Source organism: Salvia splendens, chromosome 10 (assembly GCF_004379255.2).
Source record: "Salvia splendens isolate huo1 chromosome 10, SspV2, whole genome shotgun sequence".
In the NCBI taxonomy this organism is placed as follows: Eukaryota; Viridiplantae; Streptophyta; class Magnoliopsida; order Lamiales; family Lamiaceae; genus Salvia; species Salvia splendens.
Genome location: NC_056041.1, coordinates 18,722,629 through 18,740,443, shown reverse-complemented (window position 1 = coordinate 18,740,443; position 17,815 = coordinate 18,722,629). Strand labels below are relative to the sequence as shown.

Here is a 17,815-nt window from a genome sequence, read left to right as displayed (position 1 = left end):
TCTTAATTATATTTGTGAAATCTTATTATTTTTCTTAGGCTGCATTAAGGGGTGGATCGTTGAACCGATTTAGAAGCTAATTGTATAATTATTGCACTACCTAGCAAGGTATTTACTAATTAGTGAGTAGAGCCTAACTAGAATATGTGATCAACTTATCATAGATAGGTATAAAATAAGGTGGATCCTAGAACAAAAAACTCAATTAGAAATTGGGAAGCATGCTTTCCGAAATAAATTAGGAGTAATTCTTCCATTGTCTTGTTAATCTCCAGTTTATTTTCTCTTTATGTATCTGCTAGCTTTAGTCAATATTTCATTAAACAAAAATCAATTTAATTGCTTTACTTTTAATTTTTCGTAATTGATAACTCAGCCTAAAACGATGTTGTTTGCGTTTCCTCATAGACAATTCTACCTAACAATACCATATCAGTTTCTAAAATTTGTAACATTAATGATAATTTTGAAGTTCACGAGATACATTAGATTTCGACCAAACTTTGCGATTCTAGGATATTACTCCATTGAAAAAACATAAGACAGCTTGTAAATCAGTAGCACAGCTCATGATGTTAGCACATTAAATCTATATATGAGTGTTTCTGTTGCTGATATTGTGCAACGGCGAAATGTGGGTTGAGGGGATCGATATATATGTAGCTTCTTAATTAAAACTTTTTTTTCTGTCCATTTCGTTATTGCCCCATATTTGTAGTAGTAATTGATTGTATCACTATAAATTATAATGTCGTCCTTAATTAATCAGTTTTAATAAAATCATATAGTAATTTTTAAGTCATTTTATAATTACAACATGAATTTGTAATTGTTTCGATTACAACACCACAATTAAACTTCATGGTCTTTGAATCATATATAGTATAGCTTTTTTTTAAGCACGAAGAAATTTTCGAAATCTATTTGGTGGGTGTCCTTTTCGTTTGTTCAACTTGATAACTACTTTTGAAATCCAAGCACATTAATTAACATTGAATTTTGTGTGAATCAAATTAAAACACTAGCTTGAGATGTAATTAGAGGAAACGCGCATCGCCATCTCAAACTGAATATACATCTCCAAATTCTAAACAATTAAAAGTTCAGTTCTTTTCACATGTTGAGTAAGCTACTCATTAATTTGAGCAACAAAATAAAACCAAAGGAAAAAAATATTAAGTTTTTTTTAAAAATCAATATGACACAATTACAAAATTGGTCTATTTGGTTCGGATCAGTCAAACTAATTTATTTTTCTTTGACTACAAATTTCCAGTATTAAATTAAATTTAATCCCTTTGTTACGATTTGTTCTTGTCACTCGTGGGTTTAATCCCTAGAGTCAGTCAATCAGCTTCATATCATGCTAGATCTAAACATATGAGGTTTTCGGCCTATTTTCTGACTAATTGTGTTGAAATTTTTGTAGTTATATTTTCCATTCCGACTCTTTAGTTTTGTTTATTCGGATAAACTAATTAATGATGGTAATATGAACAGAAATATTTTAGTTAACTATGGCGCCTCAGCAGCAATACGACTTCTTGGGACATGTGCTTCCAAACTAAGGAAACATAAAATAGAAGATTAAAGAAAAAGGAAATGGTTTTATTGGGTAGTGCCGTGTGTAAAGTCAAGTCAAGTGTAATTAAGCTTCTATAAGAGTGTAATTAGGTGGAATTAACACTAAGTAGTGGAAGACATATAACGACAAATACGACTATGTTATGTGTTGAAGAATCAAAATGCTAATTTAATGTGCTAAATCTTAAGAAGAATCATTTACAATCTTTTACTCTCAACAAAATTAAGTAGTTGTTCTAATTAGTATCTGTGATGATGTCAACTAATTAAGAATAGCATCTTTTAGCTTCCCTTGTCTGAAAACAATTTCATATTTTTATCTTCATCTACTACAGCAAAATATATAGCTCTTAACAATATTTGAACACAATCGTTGACGTTTTTGTGGATCATTAATATCGAAATATTAAACAATTGGTGATACACCCAAAATTAAACTTGTGGATAGACATCTAGTTTAAAGATTATTGCATCAATTTCTGTATACTCACTTGTTTAATTTTGTACTACATATGTTTAAGTAAATTTAATCACACAAAAAGTTCATAATTAGAATTCAGTTTGTATCCCAAAAGGATAACATGGAAATCTTGGGGTGCAGACAACCTACCACTGGGAGGCTTGCATGAAGCTTAATTAAATTCAAATATTCCATGGTAAGATTTATATATATGAAAACATTGTAGAATATTTGGTAGATAAGAGTTTCCTACATATATATGGCTCCGACATGATTTACATGTTGTACAAATATCCATGGATTTTATTCCTTCTCCTAATGCTAATGTTAACTTAGTCGAGCTTCGAATCACTCGAGTCTATCTCCCTAGATTTTGTTCTCTCAATAAGTTCAAAAATAGGAGTATTAATTAAATAAAAAGGATGAGCGAGGTATTGTTTCGAATATTATGGTTTTCGAAGCATTTAATATTATGCAGAAGTGATACTCCTAATATATATGTGTTCGGGGTTTCTCTCGACTAGATGCAAATATCATATTAATAGTTCGAATTTTTAGAATAATTTATATGTACATAAAACTTTAATTCAATTCTAATGTTTCATTAGGTTGTCAATTTTTGATAATCTGCCAAAATCATAATTCGGTGAATATTCATGTTCTTAGATAGAATTATATTACCCTCTTAAATATATTGGAAACAGATTTAAGGGTAGTTACTTTGATGAATGAAATAGAAAAATGGTAGGTATAAGTTGTAAATAAGTTGGAATATAAATATAATAAATTGAGAAAAACTTTCTATATTTTGATGAAGCTATTTTTTGTGGACATATCAAAATAGAAATACGAGACTCTTTTTCATAGATGACGAGGGAGTATAATTTTCTCCCAAATCTGAATCAATGGGTCAATTGAGAATATTGTTCAAGTATGACAGTAATTAGTTATTTTTTTAAGTTGTGGAATTGGCTTTGACCAAATTTTATGATTTTTTTTATAATTTATCCTTATTATTTTTATTTTTCTAAAACTTATGAACTTTTATTTCATTAAATATTATAATTTGTGGATTAATTATTTCGTATGGATAGTACTGTTTCAGTATTAAATAATAGTATGCCGTTGAAACGTAATTATTCTGCTTGTATTAGAAATCCAAATATATTTTTACACCGTGATTTGTTTTTTTATTTATATTAATTTTACATTTAATTAATTAAAAATGTTATTTGTTATGCAATAGCATAATATTATCAGTTATTATTTTTATTGACTTATTGCGAATATGTAAATTAGTTTGTGAAAATTATATGGCTGCGTGTGTAGAAAAACTAAGATTGTAGTGTGATGGAAGTATAAATGTTTTGGAAGGAATACTAAAAGGAAAGCTTTGAGGGGAGAAAATGGGGCATGATGCAGCCAAAACCAACGGATATATATTTGAATTGTCAATCTCACTTCTATTTCCGTGTTTACATCTTTTGTTCCTTATGATGAATAATATTGCTGCTAGCGCAGTTGGTAATGGAGGGGCAGATCTTGTTTTAATGAGTATGAGTTCGAATCCCACTACTGTTGTGTAGTTGCTTTAAGGCCTCCCCCTTAATGGGCTACTACGTACCCTGATTGAACCCCCTCACATGATATCGGGCCGGAGTGTATGGGGCATTGGGAGATGGGCTTATGCCGGAGTGTATGGGGCATTGGGAGATGGGCTTCTGGCAGCCAGTGGGTTAAGGCCTCCTCCTTAACGGGCTACTACGTACCCTGATTGAACCCCCTCACATGATGTCGGGCCGGAGTGTGGGGACTGCCAAGGTGACGGCTTTTTGCTGCAATGAATAATACTGCTGCTACTTCTTTTGCTTTTAAACAAATCGTATTGCAAAGTCCATTATAGTTCTGGGCTTCTGCAATCTTACTTCTTCTCAAAGGCTCTTCTTAGATATATCAGCATTTAACACATAAACTCATGCTAATCATAGTTAAGTTAAGTTGGCGCTGGGCAAATCAAGAGTTTATGCACATTGGTGAAAATTGTTGTATACGCCAAATCAGGCAAATATGACGGATGATGGAAAAATAACTAACACAACAAGCATGTTGTTTTGCTCGATAACTTTCGATTTCTATAAAAATCAAAAAATATTTTTTTTTCATTTTCGTATATTCCATAAAATTAGTCGATTTATATTTTAGGTAAGTTTTTTTCTATGAAGTGAGTCTCATTCTCCAATAACAGTACTCCAAATCACTTTTTTATCTATCTCTTTCATACTTGACCAAATTTGCGTTAGAACTGTATTGTTCCCAAAGTCTCTATATACAGTTATATTTACACCTTGATAATAAAATTTATAATTTGCAAAATTAAAATGAAACATAAATATATTCATAAATTTTTAAAGGGATATTGGTCTCTAAAATCATGAACTTTGTCTAAAATTTGGTATTTCCCATGAACTTTGAAATTGGTCTATAATATCACAAACTTTGCATTTTGTTTGGTATTTCCCAAACTCATTCAAATAAGATATTTTCATCAAAATCTTATTTTACGTAGATAACCGTGATACGTTTTATGATATTTTAAATCATTTTTTGAGTTTATAACATGTAGGATAAAAAGTTCCGTTGAAAACCACGTTGATTTAATTGTGTCAAATATGATAAAAATGCCTCGTAAGTTAGTCAAATATACTAATAGACATGCCGTGAGAAATACCAAACAAAGTGCAAAGTTTGTGATATTAAATACCAATTTTAAAGTTAAACGAGAAATATCAATTTTTAGCAAAATTTATGGTTTTAGAGATCAATTTCTTATTTTGAAAACATGTTTTATACTCCATTTTCCTTACTATATTGCCCTTACTCCTCTCGTCTCCTCCGAATTTCGAATACAGTTAGTTCCCTGCACAAGCTATTCTCCAATGACCACGACACAACACAACACACTGCTTTTTCAGGTTTTATTTCTCCCAATCTTCAATCACTACGTATATGATCTTTCTCAATCGCTGTTTGTGATTTCCTGTTACCATTAATTCAGGTCTCATGGTGTGTATCTCGAGTTGGAGTATCACCTCTGATACTTAAACAGCGAAAATTCACGCTTAATTATTGAATAATCTTTAAATGATGCTTTACATTAGTACTAGAATTAATTAACCGCGATTGCATTTAGAATCACTGTGGTTCCATTACGAATTTAAAGCATGGTGGAAAATTTCGTTTTTGATGCAGAAAAATGAGTAAATCAGCATTGCCCCTGCAATGTGTGCGTGGGTCGGAGAAGCAGGTGATCAAGAAGGAAGCTTTGGTGAAGCTTCTGCGGTGGCATTTTGGTCATTCTGATTTCCGAGGGAACCAGTTGGAAGCCATTCAAGCTGTTCTATCAGGTCCCTATAGTTAGGCTTATCTAAAATGCCTCATACTATGTATAATGTGTGCTTGTTTGTTTTCTGATGGACCTCTGTTTGGGGATATGATCAGTGTTTTCACTGTTAATGCCGTATGCGAAGCTCACTTTGTAATTGTAGTATACCATTGCCTATGCTGCAGGTAGAGATTGCTTTTGTCTGATGCCGACTGGCGGAGGAAAGTCACTTTGTTATCAGATCCCTGCCCTTGCAAAGCCAGGGATTGTGCTTGTTGTTAGTCCATTGATAGGTAAATATGACCTGTATTGTTTATTTCTGATATACTATGAAAATTATGCTGCACAAGTTCTGCTTTTGTAAATTTCAGGACATTTGATGGCAGTAACTACATTTTCTTTTATTGTCAGCCCTTATGGTGAGTAGACTCGTCTATATATCTTGTTGTTTTGAAATAATCTTCAAATGCAATTCTTTTGGTTTCGTTGTTCAGTAAAGCATTTTTTATCCCTCAGGAGAATCAAGTGATGGCTCTGAAAGAAAAAGGGATTGCTGTTGAATATCTCTCTTCAACTCAGACTGTCAAAGTCAAGAATAAGGTATTAAAACCATCTTGTTTAAGTAGTACTGGGAGTGAAGTAGGTAGGTTTCATTTGTCAATAGTTTTTGTTGTACTTCTTTGAAGGATCAAGCGAAATTTAGTTGCTTGATTAACATTTTATAGTCACGCCACAGATAACCATTATATTGTGAAAAGTAGTTGTTACTTGGTGGTGAACTTCAGTGTTTACTGTGAAAGAGGATTATGAACATTTTCTAGGTGAAGAATGTTTCTACATGTTCATTTTCCATCTTTTTGACAACCCTACATGTTTGATATTGTTTATTATTGATGTGCAGATCTATGAAAACCTTGAATCTGGAAAGCCATCTTTGCAACTATTGTATGTTACACCAGAACTGATTGCCAGATCAGGATTTATGTCAAAGTTGATGAAGATTCATGGCAGAGGATTGCTAAATCTTATAGCAATTGATGAGGTCTGAAATCACACAACCCTTGGAGCATCTCATACAAATGCTTCTAAAGTAAACACATAAGTTTATCTTTTCGTAATTAATAAAGAAAATGATTTTACTTACATGTTCAATTATTGTTAGGCACATTGCGTATCAACATGGGGCCATGATTTCAGGTTACTTTTCAAACTTCAACTTGTATCTCCTACTCTGCTCTTTTATTGAAGCACCCTTTCTTGTGATTTATCCACCGTTTCTATGTAGGGCTGAGCATGAGTTAAGCTGAGCTGTTCAGCTTGTTTAAGTTTTGGCTTGAGCTCAATTCAAGCTTGAATTTAGTTCATTCAAACTAATTTCTAAACAGTTAATCACACAATTTCCTTGAGCTTGATTCGTAGATGCTTTGTCTATCCTCTTAAATAAGCCTACTTTGAGATTGGTTTCTGAAGCTCATAAACAAGTTTGAGATTGAGCTATATAATCATACGAAATATGACACCCAATTTAAATGCATAAAATGGGTAACAATGAACTAACGAACCAATGAGCCAATTACTCTTCTTGTCAAGATACAGATTGATCTTCTAATTAGTTTTCCTCTTTATATTTCTTGGTTTGTGGAGAGACAAATAGCTTAAAACAGGTTAATTCATTTGTATACTTTTCCCCTTGGTTCTAGGCACAGTAACTCAACTTTTCATTCTACAACATCCATTTTAAGAGTCAATGAATTGTTTTAATTATTACGTTTTTCTTTAAACCCTTCTAATTTTAGAAATTTCGTAATATGTTTCCACTTAGAGTCATGACATTAAGTTCATAGTTCAGGTTATGCATTCAAGGTCTTTGAAATGCAGGTAACTAGTGTACAAAGGTCCTCCATATATAATATAAGTTCGTTTATACATACTGCTTCTGCACCTCAACTTGTCTATATAAAATCATTTCATTTTTCTAATTAATTAAAAACTTCATATGCACTTCTGACTCTCATCAATATGACGTTGATGTATTTAGATGCATAGTAGTAGTCTCCTCGCCTCTCCTAAATTATTTTCTCTTTATGCATGTATGCATGTTTATTTTATCTGTATGCATGCATGCATGGTTGTATACGCACCTCACTGATAGCTTGTGAGTAGAGCTGAACTGTTATGGTGTTGACTTATCCAGGCCAAGCTACAGAAAGCTTTCTTCTCTGAGGAATAATTTGCCTGGCATACCAGTTCTAGCATTGACAGCAACAGCTGTTCCCAAGTGAGTTGCAACAGAACATTCTTTGAGTGGAAACAGGAAGTTTTTTCTATTAAGATTACTAATGCTTTATAATCATTTTAAATGATTTCAGATAACCAAGTTGCTATAATTTGTTCTCAGATACTATTCGTGTTCGTTAAGTTTTTGGGATACTTAATGAAAACTAGAATCTCTGCTTTTTTAGTCACATTTATATATATCTATGGAGTTTAGCTTTCTTGTCCGATTTGAAGATATATTTTCAAAGCAAAGGCGGAGCCTTTATAGCAGATTTGGTACTTCTTCAGGGTTCAGGAGGACGTGATAAAGTCCTTGTCTTTGCAAAAACCTCTTGTTCTGAAGTCATCATTCAATCGTCCAAATATTTATTATGAAGGTTTGCTCCCTGCAGCTTGATTTTATATGCTGACCTTATCTCTGTCTTGACTCTTCTATCATCGCCTAACAATTCCATATAACTTCTTTATTCGGATGGGATATACATAGATATATATTATACTATATATAACAATAAGGTATAACAAATGTTCATATGCACATCATTTAGTCAAATATCCAATCCATTGACTCAGTTTTCTTTTGGACAAACAAAATCCAGAATCTTGCAAAAGTAGTCACATGATGTTAATTATTAATTGTGATTCCATATGATAAAAGCTAGTTTTGGATGGTGGTGCTTCTAAACATGATTATTAACTGCCTAGATCTTGAAAGTAAGAGTTATGTCAACTCTGACATGTCTCATTTTTCATCATGCAGTTCGCTATAAAGATCTGATGGATGATCCATATTCTGATATTTGCAATTATCTGAAATCATGTGGAAATGTTTGTGCAATTGTTTATTGCCTTGAGCGCACAGCTTGTGATGATCTGGCAGTCCACCTATCTGCACAAGGAATTCCTTGTTCTGGTATTGGAACTGTTTTCTCAACTTGTTCTTGAAGTATCACTTACGCATGATTTTCCCAAATGAATTTCTTTTTCCTCCACTTGCAGCATATCACGCAGGATTGAACAGTAATGTCCGGAGTTCTGTCTTGGATGACTGGATCTCCTCTAGAACACAAGTAGTTGTGGCTACTGTAGCTTTTGGGTATGCTCTTCTCACTTTCTTTCCACCCTTTTTTACCTTTTATATGTGTGTATTTGGTTTCCTTTCAAAATTATTTGTTATTTACCATTTTACTGTTATACACTCTCTCTTTCCCACTAACAATGACTCAAAACTTTTGGGCTCATGTATTTAGTAGAGTTAAAAGTAGTGTAAAGGTCTGCGAGTAATATATGTTATTTAAAGTTGTATGTCTAATAAAGGCGTTTTAAGAAGGAAACAAGCCATTATCAATAAGACAGCTCAAAAAGAAAATCAAGCCATTTTAGTGGGGCAGAGGGAGATTTCATGGCTTTAAGGAGAAAATTACTTGGTGCTCGATTTTACTCAAGAAAGCACATAGTATGTAATACTCTCGATCATTAATTGTTGGAAAATATATGGCATGAGTGGTACCTGATACCTATAAGCCTAGATTAGATATGTGATAACTGGCTACATTCTAAATTTGTTTTAGGGACCAGTGAATATCCACACCAATATTATGATTTGAGTGACCAAAATAGCCCCTTCAGTTGCTGAAAATTGACTAATCTCTTAATTTTGCATATTCACTTTATCAAGTACATTGATCAGGATAAAATATTAGTAAGACTGCAGAATATGGAATGACTATGGTGCTGATATGAGAAATTATGTTATCTCCATATTTTGTTTTAGTGCCTGGAAGAATGCCTTAGCAAGAACTTTATGACTCGTCTTTTTCCACCTTTTGGCTTATATTTCCTCTTGAACTTGTTCTTTAAGTTTGAAAAACAATTGCATGCTCCTTCGTGGAATTGTATTTCAGGATTGTGCAGTGTTTTGTGTCTTAACATGCATAGTGCACACTGCACAGATAACTTCAGGCTCTTTTTAACTTTGTTATTCTTTTGGTGACGGAATCCTCTCCGGAGATATCCCGGTTACATTCACAGTTTTTGAGGCTGTGATTTTGCTGCAGGATGGTAAGTACAATCTTAAGAAAGTGCATAGAATAAAATGCAGATTGTTTAGCTAATGGAGACTAAGAAGATTCCTACACTGAGGCATTTGTATAACAATTTCAGGGTATTGATAGGAAGGATGTCAGAGTTGTTTGCCATTTTAATATTCCCAAGTCTATGGAAGCATTCTACCAAGAGTCAGGTCGAGCTGGTCGTGACCAACTGCCTTCTCGAAGTCTGTTGTATTTTGGAGTTGATGATCGTAGAAAAATGGTTGACTACCTTCCTGCGAAGTCAGCTATGTTTTCAAGTATAGGCTGATAATATTCTAAACTTAAACTCATTGCAGGAATTCATCCTGAGTAAGGCTGCAAACAAGAAATCACATTCTTCAAGCATGGATGAGGGTTCCACAAAGAACTCCTTACCTGAGTTCCAGAAAGTAAATATCTGCATTCATCTGGAATAAGATTTGTCTCTCTTTTTTTTATTAGTTGAGCCTTGGTCTGTGCTACATTAGATGATTGAATACTGTGAGGAGGCAGGCTGCCGGAGAAAAAAGATTCTTGAAAGTTTTGGGGAAGAGGTACTTGACACCAGACTGTTAAATACTCTTTACTATTTTATTTTGGATTTTGTAAAACTAAATCAATTGATACATATTGACAAGATACAAATGTCTTTCTTTGGAAGCAGGTAACGGCGTCATTATGTGGGAAAACTTGTGACTCATGCAAACACCCTGATATGATTTCAAAGTATTTGGAGGAGCTTACAAGTACTGCTGCTTTTCAATATAAAAAGGGGTCATCTAGAATATATATAACCAGGTCACTATTTGGTGATTCCTTATTTGTATTACCACACGTGTTTTTCTCTTGTTTGTTGTGCCGTTCCCATTGCTTACTAGGTTTTTCTAATATCATCAAGTTCAAGCTCAACACGTACTACTTATTTACCATTGTTAGAAAAAGTGTGGACTTGTTTATCGGTAGACATCATAAGTCAAAATGTAGAGCTATGGTTTCTGTATTTATTTGATAATCTTCTGTAACTTGCAATTTTAATCTGCTTGTTCTGATTTATTTGTATCATCATGCAGTGCTTCAGACACCTATGGTGATGAACAATTGTCAGAATTCTGGAATCGAAATGATGAAGCTAGTGGATCTGAGGAAGAAGATATCTCTGATTCTGACGGTATATCTAAATCATGAACTTAATGTCCAACATATACAAGTTCTTGATGGTAAAAAAATTTATATCCCATGGTGCAGCAGAATTGGTGGTGCTCTCTGATACTCATCTTTTTTCTTACGAATAATAAACATCCTTTCTTTTCGTGAACCTCCAATATGTCTTCAGATGCAACAGAAATTGCAAAAAGTGTAGCAAATTCGGGAAAATCATCCAAATGGAAACTAGATAAAAGATTGGAGTCATTAGAGCGCGCAGAAGAGAATTATTATCGGAATAAAAATAACCAAGACAAACAGGTTAATACTGACTCTTTCCCCACTTGATCATAGTTGCTTCATTAGTTTTACAGGTTAAACTAGAAGATTAGTCATGTGACTCATGTCTAGTACAAATGGTAAAAGTCATGCAAGCAGATCCAGAATAAAAATATCGATTAGGAGTGGTGATATTATTTATCTTTTGTGTTGATCATAATAAAGACATACCTTTCAAAGCTGTATTACTTGTATATGGCAAGAGGTTTATGCCTGTCCTGTTCCAAGTTCTGGGTAATGCTAGGGCTTTAAGAAACATTTTAAACACGGTTTATTAAATTGTGTCTCCGACATCTTACTGAGTCTTGATTCTGTATGTCATTGGAGAATGAAGGTAGGTTCATTCTCCTTTTTGTGGCTTATTGTATTCAGACATAAGAGTAATAACAGCCAGCCAGATGCAAGACCTTCATAATGTTCATCTTTTATTCGAGCTCGTTGTACTCGGATCCATCTACATTCTGCTTGTTTTTTTTTTGCTCAGATATTTCAGTTGTTACTAATCTTACATTTCATATTGGTAGGCCAATAAGGTCGACAAGAAATTCATATCCGCGACGCTTAGAGATTCTGGAAAGCAGAGGTTACTAAATGCATTGAAGCAAAATCAGCATCTTTCCAGCACTTTACAGTACGCTTCCCTCCTTACTTGCTTTTATGTGAATGAGCAGTGGCTTTTTATTCGCTAGCATATGTTTGTTCCATTTGATGAAAAATTCTCAGGATGGACTTTGTGACATCTGCGGAGACACTTGAGATTGAATGTTACCGGAAATACGGGAAAAGTGGGAAGTCAATTTATTTATCCCAGATGGCAAGTACTGCAAGATGGCTGTCAGCTGTGGTCCCTGATGAACTAACACAAAGACTTGGTACCACTACTAGGTCTAGCATGCCAACAGAGGCTGCGAAACCCGAAGCAGATCGCTCTTTATCACCATCAGCGCCATTCATCGCAGCAATCACACCAGTCCATGAAGAGAATGGGAGTGGTAGTGGTGCTACCATTGAATCAAACTCTACTGTCGTCGAGCATACATTGCCACCACCAATTCTGTCTTTCTCAGAATTCATCAACAGGAGAAAAGTGATGGATAAGCAGGTTTCGACATCTAAAAGAGAGTCCAAGGATGGAGTTAGCCAAGGCATGGAGAAGAAAGCTAAGTGCTAGGCTCTTAACTGGAACTTCAAATTTTGCAGCGCTGACACTCTCAATGAACGCATTGTTACTGATATGTTTAGCAACTAGATTGTCATGTCATCTCTATAAATACCGACCTATCTTGTATTATTTCATCATGATTAAATGCATAACAATGTTACATAAGCATTAGCTTTTCTTCATCTTTAGCTTCCACCACAGTTACTATATTTTGGGTATTAATTAAAAGAGGTTGATGTATCTAAATATATGTGGTTTTATTGTTATATCGAACTTCCTTCGTCCTTTAAAAATATAACTTTTGAAACAATGTAAATTTTAATGCACTCTTAATAAAGTACGAGAAATAAAAAAATAATTAAAATATTACTCCATCTGTCTCGCTTTAGGAGTCCCGGTTGAGTCGGACACATGTTTTAAGAAAGTGTTTGAGTGTAATAAATGTTGTAGTGGATATTGGGACACACTTTTAGCACACATTTTAAGAAAGTGTTTGAGTGTTTAATAAATAAATATTGTAGTGGATATTGTGACTCGCTTTTAACACTTTTTAAATTGAATTGTAAGCATTTTTTTATTAGTTTACCTCAAACGGGACTCCTAAAGTGGGACACGCGAAATTGATCAACTGAGACTCTTAAAGTGGGACGCACGAAATTGATCAACCGGGACTCCTAAAGCGGGACGGAGGGAGTATTAGCGTAGGAATAGTTGATTTTGTCACATTAATTCTAATTTTGACAATTATGATATGTGAATTACTTCATCCCTCCGTCCACCATTTAAAGTCTATCACTTAAAGAATCATTTTACTATTTTGGATTGTCCATAATTTATAGAACAATTTACTTTATTCCACTTTTAGTATATAGATCCCACAGCCCATCAACTTTTTACACTCACAATCCAATATAAAACTAATACTTTAAATAGGTCTAAGAGCATCCGCAATCGGGCGGACGATAGGCCGCCCGATGCCTCGGGCGCGCCATCGTCCGCCCACTGTGGGTGCGCGGACGATGCCCGATGCATCGTCCGCGCCCTATAGATCATCCGCGGACGATAGGGCATCGTCCGCCCCACGTCCGCCCATTGTAGGCGACGCGGACGATGCCCGATGCATCGTCCGCGCCCTATAGATCATCCGCGGACGATAGGGCGTCGTCCGCCCCACGTCCGCCCATTGTAGGCGACGCGGAAGATGGCGCGGACGATGCAACGCGTTTTCATTTTTTTTTCTTTCGATTTTTTGTCTATTTAAACCTCGTTTGTCATTCTATTTTTCATACGAACATTTATCTCATCTCTCACATTCCATACCAATATTTCGATAATCTCTCACAGACAAAAATGAACCACGACGACGACTGGAGTACCTCGGAGGGCGTTAGTCGGACCTTGATGCGAGCCTTATTCGATGTCGTCAATGACGCAATGACGGATTGCTTAGCTGAAATGCAGCGCGAGGCGGCGGTGGCGGAGCATATGCCCAGGCCTATTCGACGTCGGACATTTGTCCGCCGCGAACACGCCGTAGCTCACGAACGTCTATTTGCAGACTATTTTGCCGAGCAACCACGGTGGGGCCCGATTGTTTTTCACCGCCGGTTTAGAATGCATCGTTATTTTTTTCTCAGCATTGTCCAGACGTTGGAGTCACGAGATGAATACTTCCAGTATCGGGAAGATGGCCTCGGTAGACCCGGACTTACGCCGTTGCAGAAGTGCACGGTTGCACTCCGGAAGTTGGCCTACGGCACCACGACGGACATGTTCGACGAGTACCTTCACGTCAGGGAGACAACTGGCCGCGAGTGCCTGAAGAGATTTTGTAGGGGAGTTGTGGAGGCTTACAGCGACACATATTTGCCAAAGCCGACTGCTGTGGATTGCCAGGGCCTGATGAAGATGCATGAGACGACGCACAACTTTCATGGGATGCTAGGGAACATCGACTGTATGCACTGGGAAAGGAAGAATTGTCTGCGGGCGTGGAGAGGCCAATTTACTAGTGGATACAATGGCAGCCACCCGACGATGATCCTTGAAGCCGTCGCTGACTATCAGCTCTGGATCTGGCATGCTTACTTCGGTGTAGCGGGGTCGAACAACGACATCAACGTCCTCAACTCATCCACCCTCTTCACCGAGAAATGCAATGGCAACGGCCCGGCCATCGAGTTCACTGCCAACAGGCGCCAATATCACATGGGGTACTACTTGGCCGATGGCATATACACAAGGTGGCCTGTTTTTCTAAAGACGGTCAGCTGCCCAATGGGTGAGAAGAGAGTTTTATTTGCGCAAAAACAGGAGACGGCGCGGAAGGATGTGGAGCGGGCATTTGGTGTGCTCCAATCACGGTGGGCAATAGTGAAAGGGCCGGCGCGTCTCTGGTTCAAGGAAGTCATCGCCGATGTCATGTATGCGTGCATAATCTTGCACAACATGATAGTCGAACACGAAGGTGGAAGCGTCACCGACTGGGCCGATGATGAAGGTGGATCTAGCGCCAGCACGGCGACCGCGCCCCACGCTCGAGGATTACCGACGGGCTTCAATGAGGTTCTGTCTAGACAGGCCTCAATGCGCAACCAACAACACCATGCTCAGCTCATGAACGACATGGTTGAAAAAGTTTGGGCCCGTAACCGCCGTCGTTGAGAATGCGTATTTTTTTTAATTCGTATTGTAATGTATTAATTTTAAATGAAATGAAGGTTTTTTTTTCAATTTTTGTAGTTATTTAAATATTCAAATAAAGAAAATGCTTAGGGCGGCTTATAGGGCGCCCCACTGCAGGTGGAAGGGTAGCAGGATAAAATGCTGACGTGGCGGCGCATAGGGCGGGCTTTAGGGCGTCCCTTAGGGCGCCCCATTGCTAATGCTCTAACATTCCACTCACTTTCTTCATTTGCTTTTCTTCACAAAGTCAAACATTTTTTAAAAATTCATACCAAATTAAAAGGGCCCTATAAATGATTGACAGAGGAAGTAGCAATCTTATACTCCATTCGTCTGTAAAATATTGTCCAGTTTTTGTTATTTTAGTCCGTCCATAAAAAGTTGTCCACTTTGTTTTTTTTACTAATTTGGTAAATGGACTTCACTTTCCACTAATTCTTTATATACACATTTTATTATAAAACTAATATATAATTATGGGACCTTCATTCCATTAATTTTTTCAATTCACTTTTTTCACATATTTTAAAAACATGTGTCGAGTCAAACTTGGACAATATTTAATGGACGAAAGTAAGTGATTTTGAAAAAGTGATATGTTAAGTACTCCCTACGTCCCATTCAATATGCTCACCTTTCCTTTTTAGTTTGTCCCATTCAAGATGTCCACTTTTTATATTTAGAATTAAATCTCTCTCTTCATTAAAATATTTAATTATTTTCTCCACTTTATTATATTATAAATAACTATTGCACCTATATTTATATGCAATTAAAAAATATGACCATATTGAGTTGGACAGAGCAAGTAATACACGTGGGTATATTATAAGAGCATCCACAATGGTGGTGGCCGAGCCCGCGTTCGTCCGCGCCGCTGGCACGGACGTGTCTCGCCGCCGCTGCGCTCACGCCGTGCCAGCGAGCAGGACACGTGGCGCGCGGCGATTGGGCAACAGCTCTTTGAATTTTTTTAATTAAAAATCGGTTTTTAATTAAAAAAACCAATAAAAAATAAAAAAAATTTCACTTCCCAAAAAAATTATATCCGTTTATTACTATTTTTTAACATTTTTTAATCTTTTTTATTTTTTCCCCCAAAAATACACACTTTCATCTATAAATACCCCCACTTTCACACCCAAAAATTCACATCAAACTACACAATTCTCATCTTCATTCTCTCATATTCATTCTCATCTTCATTCTCCGATATCCATTTTCATCTTCATTCTCTCATACCCTACAACATAACAATGTCCGTCCAAGGCGATGACCACCCGCCCTCTCACGGTTGGAACCCCGAATGGTTCGGTTCACAACCTTTTCCTAGTCTGGAAACGGAATATTCGGCCCCTCCTCAAACCCAAGATTCGGGCGTTCCGGGTGGCTACCGGCCATACCCAATCGACGACCAAGGTGCCTCCGAAGGGCGATACAGGTGGACACCGGATCCTAGGCCGACCGCGCCCCTCCCAAACTCTGTCTCCTCTTACTCGCGGTGTCCGCACATCGTACACTCCGGCGGAGATGGATAAATTGTTCAAGACGTACTTGGAAATCTCCGAGGATGTGGTGGTTGGCATGAACCAATCCGGTGATCACTTTTGGTGGCGCGTCTCTCGCCGGTACAATGAAAACCGGCCGCCGGGAACGATCGAGCGCAACGAGAGTATGGTGCGCAACTCCATCGGCCGAGCCAACGAAGAAATAGGCAAGTTTAATGGCTATTTCCTCCAGGAAACGCGGAATGCCGGGAGCGGCCGGAGCGAGGTCGACATCATCACTGCCGCGCTGAGCACCTACCAATCCATGAACGGCAAGTCGTTCAAGTACCTCAACGTTTGGCAGGACACGCGGACCCACCCGAAGTATATAGGAGGCGTAACATCCTCCTCTAGCGGCTCCTCCAAACGGTCAAGGTCGGTATCCCTATCCGACGCCGGCTCCGAAGAAGTGGCTAGCCAACTCGCCGGAGCTAACTTGGGTAGCCCCGACGCCGGACCAAGTGGTTCCCGACGCCGACCGCAAGGAAGGAAGAAGGCGGCGGCCGACCGCCGTCGCGCTGCGACTCCATCTGCCCCCGCTCCCTATGCGCCACCTCCACCCCCGAACAACTCGCTGTGGATGCTCTTAGGCCAACTCAATATGGCCGATTTGACAACTATGACCCCCACGCAACTTCAAACGCACGAGACCATGATATTGGATCTCCAAAAACAATTGGGGTTAGTGTCGTCGGATGAGTAGTCTTCCTCGGGTAATATTAGCCAATAATTATGTAATTTTTAATTTTTAGTATTTTAATTATGTAATTTTTAATTTTTAGGATTTTAATTATGTCTTTTTTATTTTATTTGTAATTTGTAATATTATTTAGGTTTTTTTAATGAATTTTAGTATTATGGAAATGTTTTTGTTTAATTGAATTTTAAATTAATTGTGCTCGTCCTTGCGGAAGAGCACAGTTATGAGTGTTGTGCTCTTGTCAGAGAGCAGATAGAAAAAATGGGTCCGGGCCTACAACCGTGCCGCTGGCAAGAGCATGGTTGTGAATGCTCTAACGGGAAAAGCAATATAAAATGATTATGAATGAAAAAATGGAAGACAAAATAGGGATGCAGGTGGCAGAAATATTCCATCAGAGCTGTCGGGGAGGTTAGATTCTTTCACCGCAGTCAATCACGGATCCCTTGCTTCCTCCAAATTAC

General features: G+C 37.1%; 1 protein-coding gene across 4 annotated transcripts; it reads left to right on the top strand.

Moving 5' to 3' along the window:
- Positions 1 to 4,885: 4,885 nt before the first annotated feature.
- LOC121753187 (ATP-dependent DNA helicase Q-like 3) lies at positions 4,886 to 12,584 on the top strand. Of its 4 annotated transcripts, XM_042148389.1 has the most exons (21): positions 4,898 to 5,016; positions 5,100 to 5,107; positions 5,294 to 5,448; positions 5,612 to 5,719; positions 5,838 to 5,845; positions 5,943 to 6,026; positions 6,328 to 6,468; positions 6,589 to 6,623; positions 7,621 to 7,704; positions 7,992 to 8,080; positions 8,464 to 8,616; positions 8,703 to 8,799; positions 9,761 to 9,764; positions 9,867 to 10,016; positions 10,093 to 10,185; positions 10,264 to 10,329; positions 10,440 to 10,573; positions 10,846 to 10,943; positions 11,109 to 11,239; positions 11,782 to 11,888; positions 11,981 to 12,584. In XM_042148389.1, the coding sequence occupies exons 3-21, from the start codon at positions 5,298 to 5,300 to the stop codon at positions 12,426 to 12,428; spliced, it is 2,181 nt and encodes a 726-aa protein (XP_042004323.1). In that variant the 5' UTR covers positions 4,898 to 5,016; positions 5,100 to 5,107; positions 5,294 to 5,297; the 3' UTR covers positions 12,429 to 12,584. The 4 variants fall into 4 exon arrangements, with proteins under 4 accessions (XP_042004324.1, XP_042004323.1, XP_042004325.1 ...); XM_042148390.1 differs by lacking the exon at positions 5,100 to 5,107 and having other exon boundaries at positions 4,886 to 5,016; XM_042148391.1 differs by lacking the exons at positions 4,898 to 5,016; positions 5,100 to 5,107 and having other exon boundaries at positions 5,425 to 5,448; positions 5,798 to 5,845.
- Positions 12,585 to 17,815: the final 5,231 nt, after the last annotated feature.